At 38.5% G+C, this 22332-nt stretch overlaps 2 protein-coding genes across 11 annotated transcripts in view; one reads left to right on the top strand and one right to left on the bottom strand.

The window, feature by feature from the left end:
* Positions 1 to 277: 277 nt before the first annotated feature.
* Positions 278 to 20606, bottom strand: RAB3GAP1 (RAB3 GTPase activating protein catalytic subunit 1). The gene is given in 25 exon segments (XM_003207727.5): positions 278 to 1287; positions 1290 to 1470; positions 4316 to 4418; positions 5386 to 5501; positions 5588 to 5691; positions 5781 to 5877; positions 5979 to 6206; positions 7219 to 7356; positions 8411 to 8782; positions 9081 to 9135; positions 9758 to 9930; positions 10142 to 10240; positions 10355 to 10524; positions 11945 to 12037; positions 12548 to 12621; positions 13293 to 13361; positions 14148 to 14229; positions 15650 to 15749; positions 16501 to 16666; positions 17223 to 17342; positions 17702 to 17780; positions 18023 to 18155; positions 19060 to 19135; positions 20360 to 20415; positions 20528 to 20606. Coding segments are annotated over 25 exon segments (2961 nt in total). The 5' UTR covers positions 20546 to 20606; the 3' UTR covers positions 278 to 1228.
* Positions 20565 to 22332, top strand: part of MAP3K19 (mitogen-activated protein kinase kinase kinase 19) — a 36425-nt gene continuing 34657 nt past the window's right edge. For 8 of the 10 annotated variants that reach the window (XR_014884545.1, XM_085228746.1, XM_085228745.1 and 5 more), the window contains exon 1: positions 20565 to 21250. Coding sequence is in view for 7 of the 10 variants with exons in the window: in XM_085228746.1 (XP_085084872.1) it covers positions 21097 to 21250 (154 nt within the window). In the remaining 3 variants the exon portion in view is untranslated. The remainder of the gene's footprint in view (positions 21251 to 22332) is intronic. The other 2 variants (XM_003207720.5, XM_085228748.1) reach the window with 1 other exon arrangement.

The raw sequence follows: 22332 nt of genomic DNA, 5'->3' as shown, positions 1-22332 counted from the left end.
TTCTTCTATTTAACAAAGGCATTTGCTTCATATAAAACACAAAAAGCCTGTGGGACAAAGTCCTAGGGCAAGACTTCATCTAAAAAAAGTTAACATTCTTAACATATTTTTACTTGATGCATATTTATCAGAGAGAAGTATTTGAGATAGAACAAACTTAACTTTTTTTTTTTTTTACACATGATATAGTCACAAGCAAGTTTGTTTCTATATCAAGCTCTGGAAGTATGACATTTAAGTAGTATTTTGATAAAAACCACTCCAACCTGAAAAGATCTGAGAACCAGTAAGTTTAAATTTATTGAGTAATGTCAACAATACTATAGTTTTTACATTTAATTCTGTAACGCAGCTCTGATCTGCTCATTCTGATTAAAACACAGTAAGATCACTGTAAAGCAACATTGGCACATGAAGTCATAGTGTTTGCATGATATTCAATGGGGTTAGTTTATCATCAGATCAAAGACACTATGCATTTAAATGGTCTCTACTGTAAGCTTCGCTTTGGTTTAAAACCTCTGTACATGTAATTTACATACAGCTTTGGCCCTTGCATGCAGGGAAGGATATAAAGCATCTAAAACTGAGTTAGGCTTAATGCTAATAGGATTATAGTAGCTTTATCCCAAAGACAACTTTTTTTCAGATGACTGTTGCAAGGCTAGGAGAGTTAGGCATGAACTAGAATGTGTTGTGCACTTTAAATAAAATGAAAGTTATTTTAGAAGTATTTGCAACTTATAGATTAACCGAAAAAATACTGAGCTCAGTATTTGTGATTAGCAATAAATACAAATTAATGTCTGCACATCAATTTAAGTACGCTAACATCACTTTATCGAGTCTGATTAAGAACTGTAAAGCAGCGCAGTCTGCATGAACTTGAACACTAAGTATTTGAGTATAGCCCAATAACATCCATAATTAAACAAGCTAATGCAAAAACGTGCTCCATTGGACAGAGGGGGATGGCTAAACTTTCTTCCCCAAAGAAGAGCAAAACTACTGCTGCAGCCTCTCCAGACCTCCAAGCTGGAGCATTTGGAGTCATTCTTCTCAAACCCCAGCTGAGGTCTGTCCTTGAGACTATCACTCCCTGTCACTAATGACAACCTTATTTTCTCCTCACCACAAGTTGGTAGATCTGTAAGTGTTAACTTCCCTGAAGGAAAATGAATAACATTCTACTTGTGAAGACACACAAGGTAACACAGCTACAGTTACATCAGAAGAAAGTTGTATCTGCTGAAAAGGCACCTGCAAGTCGAAAATCTTCTTTTGTAGCACACTGTACATCCGCTGGGGCAGTGGTTTAGAATAAGGTGCAGGACGGGGGACAGTTGTGCGCAAAATGATCTCCCGGCCTGTGGGCGGTGGGAAATCTGACATGGAGCCCGTGTTGAGTCTTCGCTCATCTGCTGAACCTGATCTCCTCAGTTCTTCATCAAGCGGAGGCACTGCAGAAATCTTAAATAAAAGCAGAAATGTAACTACATGGCTGGCTGTTCCTTACAACTAGAATTCAGAAAAGAATTCGTAAGAAGAGAAGAGGAAGATCAGCAATGGTAAATATCAGAAGGCTTTACATATACACACAGCAAGACACTAATGGGATGTCAAGAAATAAACTGCACACAATCAAATGGAAGAACCTTTGTGGATGGTAATGCTCAGCCCAGGTTAAGCTCCTTGGGTTTTGAAAAGCATGAAATAAGGTTTTCACCACACCTTTCCTCAGTCAGGAAACCAGCCTCAGCTCTTCACTGCTACACACTTGGTCAAGCCACCCTCACTGTAGAAGTAACCAGGGCCACCACTAAGCCTTGACAAAAAGTCACTTGCCTTTGAAACTCAATATGTAACTGCAGTGTCCTCTCCATGACCAAAGCAAGGCTTGCTAGGGTTACATCACAGAGCAAACAGAACACTGGCAATCTGCATCTCTACTCACTGCCAGTAAGCAGCAACACTACAGCTGCATAGTGGAAGGAATGGCATACTTCTGCCAACTTCCTGGCTGTCCTCAGATTTCTGACAGACACACACAAACACACTCCGATAGCCTAACAGGGTACTGAACTCCTTAACTAAAGGCTGGGAACATCATAGAAGAACCCACAGAATGACCTATGCACTCCCTCTGCTTCCAGCTCTCACTCATCCAGCCCCCAAGAGCAGGAACCTAGTTCTGCTTGGCTCTGCAGCCTTTGACACAGGGTCAATGATCAGGGACAAGTGGCATTTGTACTTCCAAAAACAGTTCAAGGAAACCAGACAGAATGTTCTCTTTGCTATACTTCTTCAGTTACTCTAGTTCTCCCTCTCAGACCACCTCTATACTTTTGTCCAAAAGTTTCAGTAGCCTTAATAAGCTTTGCTATCTCAATAGTTTTGGCAGTAGCTGGACTGTGACATCCACACAGTATACTATACATCATTACCTTCCCCCAAAGCATCTGGCTGCTTAATAGGCAAGAAAATAGTGACAGCAACAGAGAAGAATATAAAAGGAAGGCCACATATTTCAGCATCAGTGAGTATTAGTATTCACCTGAAGAAGTGTTTGCATTTTTTGTTCTGGTTTTTAGTTTTATATTTTAAATTTGTCTTCATTTTCACTTCCCGATAGGCTCTAAAAGAAAGTCTGCAAATGAGGAAAAACCATTCTGGAAACACAATATTATTTTTATGCTCAGTAACTACAGTACCAACCACATCAGGCTGTTGTACTCTTATCTACCAAAAGGTTCACCTCTATGCAGCTAAGGAAGATGAGTGGGAAATGAGGGACAAAGTTGGTTACCTCATCAGAAGATTCAGTCAGCTTGAAAAGGGATGAGAAAAGAACCAGTGATGAAAGATAGAAACAAAGGCAAGTCAGAGATGACTAACAAGAGGCTAGAAGGAGACTGTAGGTTTAAGAGACATCATGCACTCTACTTCTAAGAGCATGCACTTGCTATCATATTTTCCCTGAGAAAGCTTGAGAAGAAGATATTTTACACAACCCAGAGAAGAGTCCAGATTCAAAAGGTAATGAATAATAAAGTCATTCAACTTCTAATTCCCAAACAACTCTCTACCAAACTAATTAATGGTAGATTAAACATGCTTTCCTGTATCCCACTAAAAAGTCTTAGTGACCAGCAGCTAGTGGGAGGTGGCTGTAAGCTACTAAACTCAACTCTAGAAATTACATGTATTTTTACTTGTTGTTAACATTAGAAATTCAACTTTTAAAACAAAATACATGATTTAAAAAAGAAGTGCATACATTTACAGGGCATAATCTTAAGATTTAAGAGAAATTCTTTTAAGTTAAGCTGGCTCTTACATGTTGAGATTTGCAACACAACTTTCACTAAAGTTCTCTTAAGGGTAAAACAAATGTTCTAATTTTTATTTATCAGAAAAACTGTGGCCTGTTTTCAGAATGGTCCTTTTTACATTGAGTTGCAAAATGTTACAGATTATTATTAAGGCATCCACACCTCAGAAGCGCTTAATTCCAAATCACTTTTTTTTTTTCCAGCAGTGATCTCTAAACATTGTTTCAGGCTTTAGGATGTCTGCAACATTATGTCACCTTGTTATTATCACTGCAGTTAAATTTTAATTAGATTTTTTGATGCTACAGATAGTTGAAATTCTGAGAGAAGCTGTAGGCTGACTGCAGTCCAAGAACTTTGGAAATCAATACTTACCAAGCCAGTTATTAAAAAAAAAAACTGCTTAAGGAAAAAGGCATTATTTACAAAAATATGAAATGGGGAAAGATTTCAAGAAAACAGATACAACACGGGCAGTAAATAAAGCAAATACAGAGTTGAGACAACTGACACTTTTCCTATGCACATAAGTTCCCATACCAGAAAGTATTTGAATATAAGCCTCAGTCTAAAAAGTATTTAATATTATGGCATGCTTCTCTGCATTCCATGTCAAACCATCAACACACTCAACAGTTCTTACTGTAATGTTACATATGTTACACAACTTCACTGAAGCAGAAATTTGTGCCATAATTGCATTACTGTTATAATTCAAAGTAAATCAAACATTAATGACAGCTCTATCTACTCAACTTCCTTTCAAGTTTCACATCCCAGGTCATCTACTCTTGGTGGGATACTGTTGTAGCTAAACTCATGTTAACATCACAAAAAAAAAAAAAAAAAAAAAGACTCAAAAAATGCAGTCACATTTATAAAAATACATGGATATATGTAGACAATATAAACAGCCATCATATGTTAACTTATTGCATTTAAATGGTTTGAGGCATCAGAGCAGCAGTCAAGAACTCTCTTACCCTCTGAGCATTCACAAACAGTTTGTGAATAACGCTGCCAGCAGGTCCTCTTCCTGCACCAAGAACAGACACTTCTGGCTGCTCCAGGAGACAGTTCACAAATCTGATGGTACAAATGATTAAAAAGAGAAAAGAATTTTTGCTTATTCTAAATCTAAAAATACAATTGCTTCCCATGAAGGGGTCTCCATCTAACAGAATTAGCACTAGGGGCTAACTCTGAATTCTCTGTTCCAAAAAAATTAAGGAAAAAAATTACATTTCAGAGTAACACTTCCTCTCTCCCCCTTAAACCATCTGTGATTGCTTCCTGCCTTATTGCTCATTCTTTCACACTAAGCTTTGACACTAACAGGTAAATGATCTCCCTGAACGATCTTGAGCCACAACATTTTTTCCATCATATTTTCTCCTCCTGTGTTTTTGAAGAAGATGAGGGAGAGGGCAGTATGATGGTCCTGAGCTACCCACTGGGGTTAAACCATCACCTAGAGCAGTAAGAACAATTTATTTCTTTTAAAGCATGTTACATGTTAGTCAGCTTAAGCAGAAAGTGAATCTGACAGCAGGTAGTGACAACAATGAAACATGCCTTGTTACTTTTTATTTATATGTCTTACTGACATTAAGAATTACTAGGGAAACTACAATAAGAAAGTGTAACCTTGGGCAGCATTTCATTCTGTATTAGTTATAGAAAATATGAAATTCCTCATCCTTCTAATTTTACATAAATTGCAACAAAAGTTGATCGCACACCTTTTGCTTACACAAAAATGTCACATTTCCAGAACCATCTACAGAAAACAAATCCCATCAAAATAGCACATATCACATGCTTTAAAGAGATGGTTACTCAGACAGGCATACAAGGCAACCACCCCTCGGTAGCATAGGGACAGGGACACCAAATTAAATACACCACATTAAATATGACTCTTTAGTATTTCTGTATTATCATCACTTCCATGTTTCCTAAATGTTGACACTAATAAAAAAGAGCATCAGAGGAAAAAAATAAAACAACTCAAGGGAATTAAGTAAGTAAATAAATACATGAAATTAGTCACCTTTGGAGATCTTCCTTCTCGTCCTCATTTTCACATTTCTCTACTCCAAATTTTGCCTTCAGAGACCTGGCCCTGGCAATGATAGCTTCCACACTCATAATCTGAGCAATAATTTCCTGTAGTTTAATAGAAAGATTTACTCTTAGCACTCCCACAAACAAGTCTATCAAGTTTCCAGCACAAACCAACACAGAAGTCTTACTTCTAGCTTCTTGTCCTCCGGATTTGGAAATCGTAGGACTTTACTGGAATGGGATATTATCTGTTTAATAATCTTCTTAACTGAAGATATATCTTCTAGTACTTCTGTTAGGAGGAAAAGAACCAAACAAGTTCTCATTATTGCATTAGTGTTCAACCTAAAATACCATAATAGTTTATTAAACATTATTTACCTTCTTCCTTTACCTTGAGTACGGCTGCATGGATGATGCAAGGCAAGAGATGCCGTGCAAGGTCAGCTGGTTTCTGAACGGCAAGGTAATGAAGTACCTTTAACAACAAAAATTAATACATTAATGATCAGAACTGCTTCTCAAAGTTAAGGTTAAGTTCAAAAGATAAGCACCTATCACTAGTCACAGAATTGTTACCTTCTCTGCTTCTCTAGTGTCATCAAAGAGTCTCTTCTGCCTCCGTGCTGGGACTGGTTTTGCTGTCTCCCAGGCCTCCACCCACATGTTGCTAGGGATCTTCATTCGGGCACTCAGCTCACCTTTAATTACCACATTTCCCTTTTCATCAACCACTTCCTCTTCAATGTAATCCCGAGGAGAGTACCACCTCACAAAATCCTCCAGACAACAGCCAGGATTAGCTGCCTGGAATGAAGATGACATTAAATTTGTACTTCACAAAATCCTATAAAAGTATAATAACTGGCTAGGAAGGCAGTACAGTTTTGAGGGCACACCACAGGCTGTGAGCAAGAAATTCAGGGAATTTTGTTCATAGTCAGCAAAATGTACACTAGAAAAGGAGACCTGGGTGAGGGGAAAAAAAAAAAAAAGAGCAAAGCGAAACAGCGGAGTGGGGTGTGAGGAGGAATGTATGTGGAACCCATGCCATCAACAAAAAGAAACCTTCCTCTTATACCCACCCCCAAAAAAACAGGAGATTCACACATTACTGCAGGCAAACTCAAAGTCATACTGTGAAGTCAAGCTTCTACCTGGTACTTCATAAATGCAAGAAATATTAAATTTTCACAAATTTTTATCATAGAATCATAGAATGGCCTGGGTTGAAAAAGTACCTCAAAGATCATCTAGTTTCAACCCCCCCTACTGTGGGCAGGGTCACCAACCACTAGACCAGGCTGCTCAGAGCCACAACGCATAAGCTTATAAAAGTAAGAATAGAAATGAAAGAAAGAATTAGTAGGCTGCATGAACATGCTTCCAGCAATGACCTTCCATCTTTTAACTACAGAAGTTCCTTTTCTTCTTCCTTCAAAAAGGAACCTAAAAATAAATATCCTCCCTCTTTTATAAGAGCTATCCTGATTTTTAATTTCCAGTTTATCAACTAAAATGCCATATTTTTGGTTTTTTTTTTTTAAGTTTGTTTTTTTAATCTCCCGAAGTCACACAAATCCAACACCGTACAAATTCAACAGAACACTACAGTGCAACAGACTGGATAGCCATAGATTCTGAAGTGTTTAAGCAGTTTTATCAATAGGCTTTTAATTTCAACTTTAAACTATTTTGAAAATGTTTTGCCTAAGGGAAAAAACTCATCATAAAACCCTTAAGAATTGTTCAACACACGCAAGAATAACAATTTGATTAAGACAAAAGCAGGTTCATGGAATTTTTCAAGTAGTACTACCTTAAAAGACTCCATATCTGAGAGCAAGCAGGCACTCTGCATGCGTGCTCGAAGATGTGCACCTTCTGCTGAGGTCCCAAGTTTTGCCAGAACCTCGGACTGTTCCTCCAGCAAATCCTCAGTCATGGGTGCTGGCTCCTGCAAGACAGAAAAAGGCAAGTTCACAAGTAGTTTCTCCTCATCTTAGCCCTTACTAAGGAAGAAGTGGCTGACAGCTTCCTGTCACTAGGAATTCACTGTACTCACTTTGTACTTTAAGGAAATAACCTTAAGTTTCTTTGGCTTAACCTGAAACCGTGCATCTGAAAAGGATGCTAACAAACAAAAGAAACACTACCTGAGAAAGAAACATTGTCATAATACAAAAAACAACAGATTAAGTCTGATGCTTGACTGATACTATTTTGATTAGACCACTGTGGTAAAGAAATGCAGGATTTTTGCTGCTGATACTGTCAGCACATAATTAACTGATGACATTCTGCCTCACTGCACTCTGCTTGTTCTTTTTACCCACGCGAAGCAACATCTGTTAGGTAAATTTCTCTCAAATGAAAACCAATGTATTCATGCATGGCTGAATTCACATTACTTCCTCTGACACCACTGTTTCCTATTTCACCCCTCTACAAGAAAGTAAGAGTTAGATAAGGTTTCCAGTTCACTGGGGGAAACCTGCTCTATATAGTGAGGTCCTAAGCTGATGACTATGGCCTTCTGAAATATTTCTCAGTGCGTCTCTAAAAGACAAGAAGCAACAGCAAAACTGATCCAGTACTCTGGTCCATCTGATGGAAATTACTATCAGCTCAGACGACCAAACACACGGAGTCTTAAATGTGTCACACCAGAGAAACATAAGGAAAAAAAAAAAATAGGGAAGGAATGAAAGATGCGTTAGGAATTGGAAATAATGAAAAAAACAGAGTGTGAGGTAGACAAGACAGCTTAGTTTCCATTTCAAATGAAAGAAATGTGTTTTGAATTAAATTTGGTAAAAGCAGGTAAGACTTCACTTTAAACAGTTTCATCAAGTTATAAATATTGAAAATCCTTTCTTAAGACAGAGCCATCCCACTGTTTTAGGACCAAATATATAACCTGCAAACTACATGCAACTTTACAGTCCTGAGAACGAATTGTACTGTGTGAGAGTCACACTGCATATCTGGCTCAGTTCTGGCTATCTAACCTGTGTTATGGGAATGTAGAGAGGCTCTCCCGGATGCAGCAGCGTCAGCTTCCCATGAGGATGCAGACGGCCTTCTGGTTTCAGGTTTACAGGCTCTTTGCTGCCTTCTTTTGCTCCTCCTTTTTTTCCATTATCCTGTCCATTTCCTTTCAGATCTTCTGTGTCACTTAAACATTCAAAAAATTCCTCTTCACTGTCACTCCATGATTCCCAAGACTTTCCAACTTCTTTATCAGTCTCCTTCAGGTAATCTCCAGAGTGGTCTGCTCCTTTTCCAGTATCACCAGAAGAACCACCAGGTGAACGATCTGACATGCTCCCCCTTTTCCCCTCATCTCTTGCTTTCTTTCTTTCAATGCAGCAGTTTAACATCTAAAAGTTAAATGGGGGGGTGAGGAGGAGGAAAAAAGTGTTTAGCAATTACTTCTTTGACAAAAAAAAAAACCCATCACAGAGAAACATGAAGAATCACAAAAATCTCTTACAATTCCAAAAGACATTAATCCCATTGAACTGGTACTATAACAAAGATTTTGCCAAGAAATGGAGGTCCAGACCAAGTGATACAAGCCTAACTAAATCTATAAAAACCAACATATTTAAATAATAATGGTTATGACTTGGATTGTTTCTCTAGGAGAAAAATCATTCTGAAATTTGGGATATTTACCTGAAGCTTCTGATGCAGTAAACAGCATCTCAGATCTGGAGGGCCATTAGCTAATCTAACAAAAGGTAGAAGTGTAACTATTACCAATTATGAAGTTGAACTTTTCACACACATGGTCTTAAATCATCTGAAATCCAGGAAAGGGGCAGATACCCACAACGAACCCACCCCCACCTCTTCCATTATGCAGCACTTTTATAGTCCCAGCAGACAAGTAGTGACTGAACAAGCACAGAATTTAAACTACATTTACTTCCTAGAAATCGTTTCTGAAGCTCAGAGATCAACTGTAGCAGTATAAAGCAGACAGATTCTGCATTCCCTGGTCAGTTTTGTATTTGAATGATAGCTGAGACAGCATCATCTGCCTGAAAACGCAACTACACCAACAGGAACTGGGAAGAGCTCCCTTAGAAAAGTGGTGGAACTACACCACAAAACAAAGGTATTTCTATAACAGCTCCTTCATTTTTATCTGATAATTTAGAAGCTAAGCATTTGCATAAGCTTCTTTTTCCTCCAAACAATGGAATGCTCTTTAACTGGAGCTTCCTTCAGATGTCTCAAGTTTAATGGAGTGTGCAGATTCTTTCCCTACTCGCTCTCCTTTCTTACTTTAGGAAGGAAAGATAATAAAAGCAGCAGACAGCATTTGCAATTAAATAAATAAATCTTACCCTGGAATAAGGTAGTTGTTCTCCCATCTGTAGCGCATTTCTAACACAAACTCTTGCCAAAGATGTGCCACTCCTTTTACTCCTCCATGGTAGAAGTTTATCATACAAAGACATAAAGCTAACTTGTATGTCAGACTATCAGAAGGAGCAGATTTAAACTGACTGAAGAGATTCTACATAAGAAATAAAAGAAAGCAGGAATAGAGAACCAATGGTATTTTTCACCAAAACCATACAATATGTGTGTTCTGTGTATCTTTCCAAATTTCACCAATTATAAAACAGAAGGCCACAACAAAGTCTGTATTAACATGCACTAAAGATCGTGTTCCCTCCCTGTCTTCCCTCTGTTAAGTATCAGTTGGTATAACTGATATAACTTACGTAATCTTCATTCTCTGGAGGAGGATTGCTTCCTGATGAAGTGCTAGCTCTGCTTTCAAATCCTTCTGCCAGTTTGTCAACAGCATCAGGAAATAAGAACTTGAAGAAATAACATTTAGACTTAGGCAGTTTCAAGAAGTGGATCAATGCAATTCAAATAATACGACTGACATCGGAAGCATTTTTTTCTTTAAATTAATTCTGCTCACTTACCAGAAGAATAGTGTTCAAAACTTCATTGTTCAAAGGTGATTCATCTACACCTCTGTGCTTGCGAATCTTTTTCTTTGCACTGTGAACCATATTTGTGACAGATAGTTTATGAATTGGGACAGGTGCTGGCTCAGTGAGCTTCGACAGAGCATGAGTGATATCAGCAACCTCTATGCAATTAAAAAAAGAAAAAAACAAAATCAACTCAAAATCTACCTGTTGTAATCAATCTATACTTCTCGCATTGATCTTTAACACCCTATTAACCTAGGCTGTATCCTCATGCTATCAATGTTTGACCCTTGATACAAATTCTTGGTCACAAAGTTATATAGCAGAACCAGGAGTCACAAAGGAGTCAAAGACCAACCACCTTTAATTTATTTTTTCTGAATGAAGACAAGACTGGGTTGGCTGTAGCTAGTGCCTGCCACCTACTGCAAGTGCTGCATACTTGCAGATAATGACAGGCAGAGTATCAGCAAAAAAAACCTGCTGAGGAGCCCATTTACACATGGTAAAATTGAGTAAACTGTAGGTAACAGAACATGCAAGTTTATGCTGGAGCTTTAGATTAGACAATCTGTGCACTATTTTGTTTTAGATTCTTCTGTTAAACTCCTCAAATCAAAAGATTTTCCAGACAAACCTGTTGCTCGTCAACTCCAAAACCAATGAATTAATATCGTTAAAAAGTGTAAAAACAAATTTAAGTGAATAATTAGCCTGGAAAACCTCGTCTTGGCAGACATTTTAAGGAAACAAGAGGTAAGGGAGGGCTGAAGAGACTGTGTCAAGCAACAGAAGTAGGATGGACGTGGCTCTGGGCAGTCTGATCTGTTGGTGACCCTGCACATAGTAGGGGGGTTGAAACTAGATGGTCATTGTGGTCCTTTTCAAGGCCATTCTACGACTCTATGATTTTAAGTAATACACATTCTACAGAGCCTTAACACTTTTTAAAGCTAACTAGCTAGCTCCTTTTCTTTTGTTTTTGAGCTCCTTCAAAATACATTCAACATGTAAAGTAAGAGAATTGAAAGAAAGGGACAAGGGCATCAGAAAAAATGCCAGTATCCCCACACTGTTGGGATAATGCTGGACTTGTTGGTCTAACAATTTTGCTTTTAGCTTCATTTCATTTCTTTCTTTCTCAGTAAGATAGGCCTTTGAAGTGGAAAGGAGATCAAAGGCTCTCAAACACTGGCTGTTTAAAAGCACATAACATAGTATTTCAAAAGGCAGAAAGAAGTAAGTATAAAAATACAGAAAATAATGCAGATAAATCTGTTTAATGCTTGCTCAAAACCAAGTCTTCTACGTAAGCAGTCAAAAGTAAAGTCTCGTTTTCTAATTAAAAATATAACATTGGAATTTGTCCTCTGAGCCTCTAAGAGCTGAAATTGCCAATTCATGTTAAGTAGTCATATTAAACATTGCCCAAATTTGTAGGAGTGTTCCAGAAAATGCCTGAGAGTAAAGAATATAAAATACTGCTGAATCTGAAGTCAGGAGAAGTGGGCAGGAAAGGTTAGATTTGTGAAATGAATAACAATCAAAAAACATAAGTCAACAAGATTTTAGCTTTACCTTTTCCATCCTCTTCAAATGCAGACCTTCCAAGTATTTCATCAGTTGACTCCTTTCGACGACAAAGCTTGAAGAATTCATTAAGAAAGTCACCTGTAAGAGAAACAGTTTCTGAACATCTAGATTAAAATCTCACTGAACAATAAGCTACCATCAAACAGTTCTTGAAAGATGACGACTTTGACTTTTTTCTGAATGAACACAATAGTCTGTTCCAAAGCACAAAATATCCTTAAACCAGATAACTGAAGTATCAGAAAATGCACTGCTAGACACCTATCAGCCACCACTCCACAGCATAGACCTCACCTGAAGCAAGCTGCAATTGTACAGCAGAACAGAACATACACAGTAAACATTTATTCTCTGGAACCTGATCAAGTAAGAACAGCACTGAAGTTAATGGCACACAGACACAGACTAATCTATAAGAAACTATTTGCAAAGCTTGTGTTCTTGGCAAAAGAAGTCCAAAATACAGTACACTTAAAGAAATTAGGGGAGTGAGGAACCAGGTCACTGGGGAGTCAATAATTAAATTCTAATTTCTAAACTTAATAGCTTAAAAGCAATAAAAGAAGATACAAAACTGTGATGTCTTACCCAATAGACACTGAGGATTATCTGCTTTTCTGACTCTTACAGACCACTGTGGTGCTTGAATAGGATCTAGATCACTGGGGGGGGGGGGGAAAAAGGTTTAATTCCATAACCATAACCACAGGTATACAAGAGATGAGCACTAAATTCTTAAACAAAATTTCATAGTTATGAAGCTATAATATACACCTAATTATACAGAGGAACATGAAAAGCATTCTAAAATGTAAGCAAGAGTTCGTTTTCACATACAAATATGACATGAATAAAAATCAAAAGAACAACTCAGCTCAATTTTAAGTAAAATCACCTTTTGAAGTCTACTGATGTTGAAAAATTATTTTTGCATTACTTAAAACAGTAGACCACAATTCTTTTTTTCCTTTCTGATGTACAAGTATACATTGTTCTTCCTCTTTAGGAATAGGAATGGTAATCAGTGAACTCCTAATGCTTTCCTCATTCTAAATCTTTCTATCCTCATTTCAAGAAAAAAATGCAACACAAAACTTACAAGGTTAGCATGGCAGTGTGCCCCAAGATGTACATTCTGTTGAGATCACAGCATAATAACATTTTCTTACACAGAAATGCACTTCAAAAATATTTTTTCCTGAGCAGACATTCTATCAGTAGATCTTAGCACTCCACAAAAAAATAGGTACAGAGCCCTAATGTCACTTAAATGCAGCACTTAACAAGTGGAGAGTACACATCCAGATATGTGCAATTCAGACAAAATACTTACGAATAGACATCATTGTCAACAATTATACCTTCTGTTAGGTGAGGCCATGTGGTGGCTAGATGGAGCTCACTGAAACAGAACAAGATGCAAGTGTCTATCAAACTTAAGATCTTGACTTACATGACTGCTTATGTTTAAATCCCTACGTGGATTTTGCAGCTAAGCACAGAACTGTGCATATTTTCAACAAGTTTCCTCACTTTTGCTTATTCAAGAGCACATCACCCAGCACTGCACTCAGCCTTACTAGCAGCTGGCACACAGGTCCCTTTCACCACTCCTCTCCGTAAAAGCAGAGATTGTACATTATCCTCTGTAATGGTATCCCATTACAGAAAGAAAAACCTACATAACTTGCCTACAGCTTTAATAGTGTCTAATACATTGAATGATCCTTTGATTTGCTGAGTAGTGATGGGGTATTTGGAAAAAGACATTAGAAGTATTGTAACAACTCAATTAGTAGATTCTCTCATGTAAAGTCTACCATAAACGTGACAGTAAAAGAAATTTTCAAGTCCAAATGCTGAATGAAAGAATGCTGAATGAAAGCATATGATTTTTAAAGTTTTCTCCAGTTAACGTGTTCCAACATAACAGTTTCAGGAACAAACTAAGTACTCTGTAAGTTTATGATGGAACATCTATGAGCTGCAATTCTAATACCATTATATCGCCTGCCAAGTTGTGTTATTTGCTATTAAAGCCTGTACTTGGATAATATAGCATTCTGCTACTGACACAGTCAGTATACGACAGCAAAGCCAAATGACATACCTTAAAGTCCTCCATTAAGCAAAGTTATTAAAAAAAAAAAATAACAAAACCAAACAGGTTTTTGAACTTTTATCTTACCTAATAGGATCTTCACAGGCACCAAATGGTAACTTCCCAAATTCAAGACCTCCAACTTCTCCTCCAACTAGAGCATCTATATCTGAACATAAATCAACAGATTTTCCATACAGAATTCACAGGGTTTTTGAAAAAGCATATCATGTCATTTTCACAGTAAGACTGCAATGTGTTGGCTGACCAGAAAATAACTGAATAGCTGAGGTATAGAGCAATGAAAATGCAATCCTAGCACATAGCCAAAGTAGTTGTTTCCAATCAAAACTAGGAAGTAATTTTGCAACCGGATAATGAAAACAACAAATAAAACTCTTGTCATTTGTGGTGAGGAAAGGCTAACCCTCTTATGTACGAGCAGATGACAGCTATGAAGACAGCCTTAAAGAGTTCAAGTTCACAGAAGAACAAATAGACACAGATTTGTCAGAAAAAGTTCCGGGCAAAAAATTAGTTTCATTCAGAAAAAAGGAAGTCTGAAAAAGTAACTGCAGGAGTGAGAAACCAACCACTTTGAAAAGGCTGTGGGAAAATTTTACAGGAATAATGATTCACTGTGCCTCCTGCAGTTAAAGACTCAATCCAGTGATCTAGAGGATTCCTTTAACTACTAAGAAGCCAAAGATGCCTACCAGCATCCTCAGCCACTTCAATGTCATACACATTAAAGACAAAACAAAAACTGATACGTTTCATTGACCATAATTGAAATGGCTAATGATGTTCTGAAATGCATCTGATCAACTGACAACACAACTGAGGTATTAGGTATTAATTAATTTACCCAAATGCTGTATGAGAGTAGGTCTAGTAAGAACAAATCCTCGTAACTCAAGAATGACCACCAAGGACGCACACAAGAGCTTACTATGAGATACTAAGTAAGCAATCTAGGACAGTGTTTTTCCAAGTAGCATTACTGGTGCAAACTTTTCAAGCCTCATATGTATACCTCAGATTGAAGACGTTATTTTTCCTCACCTCTCCCCTCAGCAAGAGCTAATATAATAAAATGCTTGATCAGCAGTTTTTTCTACATAAAAAAAAATAACTCCTTCGCTTAATAACAACAAAATAATCCAAAGTTTTATCTCAAGCAAGGTCCACACAAGATTTTCTCCTCTTCCTATTGTTAATAAATAGCAAAGCATTAAAATCAATCTTTTTATTGAAATAACCAACCACTACTCTTGTGAAGTAGTATCATCTATCAAAACATGAATCCAGCAGTTTCTGTGTAGAACTCAGGGCAGAATTCTTTAAGATCTATGGACAGTTATACTCTTCTCTCCAAACAGATACTACAGTTCTAGACATATCACAATGTGTCAGAATACTAATAAAAAAAACAACTGTCACAAACATAAGCCACAGTCATATCTTCAGAGCTTTGACCTTGCTAGCTCATCACAGCCTTTAATTCCTCTGGCAAGATACAGAAACGTTTTCTTTAACATTTACTATTTATCTTAAGACAGGCTATTATATGGACACAAAACTCCCACCTGGTGGCTGCTGTGGCCAGAAGTACTGTTGCCAATCTTGAAGCACATACGTAAGCCGAATAGCCATGCTAACTGGAGGCAGTGGTGTTAACGGGCATCCCTTGAAAACATTCATTGTTAAGTGCACATCCTCTACAATATCCTCATACAGAACTTAATTCTAATGCAAACTACCATAAATTTCATCAAAACTGCAAAACCCCCAAGAATTACCAGTAAAGCCACTGCTTAACAAGACCCTTGTGCTAAAACTGAGCATATAAACATTCTAAAACCCGTGCAACATTTACAAGCTCTATTTAACTGGTAACGTACAAGTAACTAACACAGAATATGACAGGTTTTCAGTAAGGACTTTTTCAGTGTTTTGATGAGATTACGACTAATGTTGGTAGTCAGCAAAGTGTTGCAGTCAGCCATACCACTCTAGAGAAGTCCACTCAGACCCCTCAGATTATTATCTATCATACATCAATATTGTTCTTCACTATTTATAGTAGGTTGGGTGCTGGAGCTACAAGTATCAGAACAAACATGCACCTCAACCTTCCCCTCTCCTTTTAAACAGCAAATAGAGCTTGTCTCTATTGAAAGAGGGAGTTGTTGCAAGTAGGCTGCAAAACAGAAAGATTCCTTCATATGCCAGTGGAGAATTAATACAATTTTTTTTTTTTTTTTTTTTTTTTTTTTTACTTTCTACTACTAGATACAGAGCAACAATATCTGGGAAGACACTCTGTTGGTATTGACAGTAAATCTGATCCTTACACAACAATTTGCTAGAAGACAGAAGCAAATGAATGGCAGTCAGGTAACAGGTACGTCAGGTATGTATATACAGATGCACTTACAATCTTGGACTTGAAGACATCCAGTAATCCCGATAAGTGAGTGTACTGACTGGGAACTTTGCGAAGATGAACCATTTCAAAGTCAGTTCGAACTCCTGGACCTTGACACTCTCCAACATACATACGTCGCCATTTCTGATGTATTTGCACAAACAACGGCACCTGACTGTAAAACATTCACATTTTGGATTATCTCTGCCAGCTCATAGCCTTTTAAACACCATATTTTTTACAATATATTTCTCTTAGGAGAACACAGTTCAAAATACTAAATATGAATCACAGAAAAATATTCTTAACTTCATCATTAAAGAGAATGTCTAAAAATTGTCACGAGAAACACAAATGCAAAGATTCAATGATCTTTCAGTCCAATTATCAAAAGCTACTAATAATTACTAGAAATTCACAGTTAGCACACAAAAGAAATCTTTCAAAAGTTGTGTTCCATATGCCAGTTATTCCAACAACATGCAACAGTTTTATAAGCCTTTGAGGTTTCCATACAATAATGAATATAAATAACATACTGAATCAATATTTATATAGTTACTGGGGGAAGATATTTAAAAAGTCTTTTTGTAACAGTATTATGGTGCAAATGCAAGAAACACAATGTAACTCACTGACAACTAAATACTTCTTCCTAAATAAATAGAGAACTGTATAAATAGTACACTAGTTTCACCTGAGCATATAGAAAAGTTCATGCTTTCACCTACCAGCCAGTGTTGCCCAATGCAATAGAAACAGAACTCAGCAGGAGGTTACATTTCGATTCACTAAGAACCGCATCATTATTTGCAGCTGGAGCAATAACCACAAACTCACGTAAGCCGTACCTTAGAGAAAGAGCAGGGAAAGACAACATACTTGTGTGCTCCAATAAACCAGTTCAAACACAGAATTGTCAGAAATATTACAACCTGAATAATCTAATTTCCACCAGCAGGACATGATTCTTATTTTGCTGTGTGTCGCTTCTTTCAGAGAGGCCAAGATCCGACTGGGAATGCAGTACTGTAGATCATCTCATCGCTACACTAATTCAACAATGCTCAAACACTACTGAAGTCATATGAAGATTTTCAGGTGTACCAGTCCTGAGTTTCTTACTAAAGTTAGTAAAAACTGTAATTAGACTTAAAAACAATCTATCGCTATCCTCCTCTGTATTAAAGAAGAAAGGCAGCATACATACCATCTTACTAGACAGTGAGCTCTAGGAGGAAAATCATTGTTCATGCAGAGCAAGTCCTGCATAGGCAGAGGAAGGGCATCTGCAAAAAAAAAAAAAAAGTGACACGTAAGAGCATCAGCATCCATTTAACTAACAGTTTACTTTAGCAGTTTGTTCACTTAAGACATAGTAAAAATCAGAAATATCAAGTCCATCAGATCCCCCAGAATTTCACACAGATGCAAACCAACGCTTATGAAATCAACACTCTGAAATTGTCTTTTGTCATATCCTTACAACACCTGTGACATATTTCAGGCATGAAAGAGTACTTTCAGCTACCTTCTACACCTTCTTCTCTCCCATCTCTGTCACCAGGTTCTTGTACAAGATAATGATGTGTAACTGAGAATTTGAAGTCTGCAAACGAAATTTCATCTGATTTCTCCTCCCACACTCCTGTAGTATATACACCCTGTAGATTGAAAATAACAAACAAAAGCAACAAACAAAGCTATTACTTGATCACATAAATTTAGTTTAATATTTCACTTTTTTCTCCTCCTGTAGTTTTATTTTACAGCTAGGCACCATTTACTACAAAGATAATTCTCAAAGCGCTTAAAGTTAGCGGAATGCTAAAAGCCACATTAATCACTTTCATTTCAAGGACAAAAGTCTTCAGCATTATGAGGCAACGTAAAGAGTAAGTCATGTGAACAACCACTCTTTGTAAAAAGTGTCTTCTCACTAGAAAACAAGAGATCCAGTATAGAAAACAAAATACAGGAACACATTGACAACTATGGTTGACAATTAGTTCACTAGATATCATAAGCTTTAATCCCTAATACTTGGTACTCTAAAATTAAGAGTCGTAGAACTCCTCTGGAAACATGACAGCCATAAATCCCTTAATTTCCCACTCATTTTACAGGACTGAAGCACTGCCAGAAAGCTGCTAATTAGACTTCTGGAGAAAAAAATTAAAAAGTCTCTCTATGAGATGTACTGAGTCACAAGTAACCTCATGCACGAGTATGTGAGGCATGCCAAATGCACCAGAGAGGGCAAAATAAATAAATAAGCTCGTTGAGAATAGAGAACAGCTAAAACAATGTTCCCAAATGGAAAACTGGCAATGAATAGAAACCATAGCACTAGCCCCCATAAGAAGATCGGTACTTACCAAGGAAATTGTCCATCTGGCAGAATTCCAGTAACCTCACAGCACTTGTTTGTTCAATAGCTAGTTTTACAAGTGAAATTCCTAACACAAATCATTAGCTGCCATATTTAAGTAAATTAGAACACACATAAACATATCCATGGGTACTGCTAGTTTCTAACACTGTGGAAGCTCTAACTGACCAACTGACCTTTTCCAGAGGTTTGCCTGAAGAAATCCCAATAAGTTTCCAGTCATTCAACACTTCTTCTATTTTTGAAATAAATCTAGTAAGAAGGGAAAAAGGTATTAATGTTTCCTGATTGCTTGCTCAGCTTGTGTTGTAATTCAACTCCCAAAAGCAGACAAGTAGTCCTACTGAGGAATTCCTTTAAAACAACACAAAAAATAATAACATATCAGGGATCGCAACAAAAACAGTCTGTTTCCTTGTACAAATAAAGCAATGCTTTTAGTTTCACATCCCAGATAAGCCTTATTTTTAGCAACTGTTGTGAACATGCATTGAATGTTTATGAAGTCTCACCTATTTTCACAGAATCACAGAACTGTAGGAGTAGGAAGGGACCTTTGGGGATCCACAAGTCCAACTGCTTCACTGATGAGCACTTCAGTTATACTTCAAGCAGCATTTTTTCCCAAAAAGGTAATTCCTAACATAGGGGAACATGCTTTCTGTCTCCCCTACTCACCCTTCCCCCCATATCCCAACCCCCAATTACTGGTTTGCAAAAAGGGTTTCAAGCATGACCAGCTAAAATTAAAATATGTCCCAGTTATGGCCAACACAGGCTTTAATTTAGATCAATATATAGATCATGCATTAAGACAATGCGAGTTGGAAGAACTGAGACTGATGTTATACATTTGTCTGGTAATACAATAAAACAGAGCCCTGCTTCACTGTTTACAGAAAAATAAAAACTACATTAGACACATAATTGTAATCTAAATTCAAGTTTAAACACAGACCTCAAAGTCTTTTTCTATTGTAGATATTCTCACTGGAAAAAGTATTTTAAAGAATAATACATAAGAATGCAGAGCAATCTTCACCTGACGTTGTTCTGTATGCTGCTCTGCTAACTTTGAAGGGCTTCAACCACAAGGCAAGTACTCGACTGTTACATTACAACACATGGGCTTTATGGATGTTCGCTGTAATCCTCGGCTAAACCTGATCTTCCACCAGGTTCACAAACAGCCTGCCTAGATCCTCTTATCCACTGCAACCGAGCACTGCCAGCCCTACCGCAACCGCACTGCCCAGGAATCCCTTCATCTGAGCACTGCACAAAGCACCTTCCATGACTGCCTGCTTCAGTTCCGCTGACAACAAAGACAAGGCCACCGAGTTGCTGAGAACTCGAATCGCGCCCGACGCCGGCAGAAATCCGGCCGGGGAAGGAAGGTGAGGAGGCGCCGGGACTGTGAGGAGCAGGGCCGGCCCCGGCCCCGCTGCTTGCCCTCAGCACGGCGACAGCGCGTACCTCTCCCACTCGGAGGCGGTGGTGAAGTCCGTGATCTCGAACACCTCCGACTCGGGCTGCGGGGAGACAGCGGGAGAAGCAGTGAGCGGGGAGGCGGCCGCGGGCCGGGAGCGCTGGGGATGGACGGGACGGGACGGGGCGGGACGGGAGGAAAGAGAAAACACTCACTTCGCTGTCCGCCGCCATCTTGCGCTGCGCCCGCCCCACGCGCAAAGGCTGGCGGGAAGAAGCGGCTGCCTCATACGGCGCCTCATCTTCACAGAGCGCCTCGTCCCCGCACGGCGCCTCATGAAGGGGTGAGGTCGAGCTCTCCTTGATCTGAGGGGCCTCTTTTAGGACAAATTCCTGACTGGCTGGGATGGGGTATCTTTACGGGGATCGGTGTCCCTCACACAGGAGAGTGCTGCCAGCCCTCACAGGAGTTTCCTCCGAAACTCTCTCAGTCTGTGATCGTTACCCCTTCTCCGCCTCCCTGCGGTACAAACTATTTCTCCATCATAAATATACAAATAAATAACGTAATCCTCAAGGCCTGCTGCATAAGGCTACCTGCAGCGGGACAGAGAATAATTAGTGAGAATTTACTGGTGATAGCGGGGAAAATGACGTAGAGGTAAAGAAAGCACTGAAAGCATCGAGAGAAGGGAGAGGGCTGTGGTGCCGCCCGCTGCCGTGGCAACGCGGTGTAAACGAAGCGCAGCGGGCCGGCCGAGCCGCTGGGACAGGGATAAAAGGACATGAATAGGGACAGGGATAGGGATAGAGATAGGAACAGGAATAGGAACAGGGATAGAGATAGGGACACGAATAGGAACAGAGCCCGCTGCCCCACCGCCTGCACACTGTATGTGGAACCGGTGCCTCTGCCGTGCTTCACTGTGGAAACACACGGTAAGGGCTGTCTGTTTTATAGAGCCTTTCCAGCTGTTATTTTGATTTTTTTTTTTTTAATGTTCAAAAAAGGGAAAGTTTGGCAAAGCTCAACATATAACTCTTAACAGGCTCATATAATGACCCTTCTAATGGGTTATCTGGTGTTCAGCGCGAGGAGGAATCAAAAGTGCTTTCTTCTACAGCTGCTATTCTGCGGAATATTGGTTGTCCTTCTTATTTCTCCTTTGTAAGCCTCCAGTGATAGTACTGCCCGATATCAGGGTGCAGCATTGTTTGGTATTAGCGGTATTCCTCTCTCTCTCACACACACAAGTGTCTTGCAGAATTGATAGAATTAATTTAATCTAAGATAAATGGATGAGTCTCTTGGGAAGGCTGATGCATGCTGAAGGCATGTTGTGTTGATAGAATGAGAAACGGAAGCCACATTCTTTTGCTGACTAACAGTAAATGGCAAAATGCTGAATCCAACAGGAGCACCATTAGTTTCCACTGACCTCTGTCGTGACTTTGAAATAGAACTATTCTTGAAGGACAGAATCCTGAAGGACTCTGAAAGACAGAGTTGCTACCTGCCATCTGTTGCATGCATCTTACCATTGGCAGCACTGCAAAACTGGGCTGCTTTCCCATTTGTAGCTCTACTGAGAGACCTGAGCTCAAGTGCAAATGAAAAAAGGCATTTATGTATTGACTAAAAACGGGTATTTATGAGCTAAACAAATAAGTAAACAAACAACCCCAAACCCCAAACCGTTGCCAGCGGTAGTTCCTGTTGGGAATAACTTATAATAAAATGTATAATGAATGTTGAAAATGTTATTTACCTCTAGGTGGAGAAAAGTCCATAAACACATTATTCATATTAGGCACATTATTACAGAATTTTCCATTATGGACTTTATAATCTTCCTCTCTAGCGTTCAGTAACTCTGTTTAACTTCAATGAATTCAAGTCTATCATTCATATATCTTTAAATGTATGTTTATTTCTATGTATTTGTACACATATCTGGCATTTTCTTCTCTATTTTTTAAACTGAGTTGTTTGCTAAATAAGGACAGTGGGAAACAATATA

This window comes from Meleagris gallopavo, chromosome 7, assembly GCF_905368555.1.
Source record: "Meleagris gallopavo chromosome 7, MGAL_WU_HG_1.1, whole genome shotgun sequence".
In the NCBI taxonomy this organism is placed as follows: Eukaryota; Metazoa; Chordata; class Aves; order Galliformes; family Phasianidae; genus Meleagris; species Meleagris gallopavo.
Note: the sequence above shows the minus strand (reverse complement) of the source record. Positions and strands in the feature narration are given on the sequence as shown.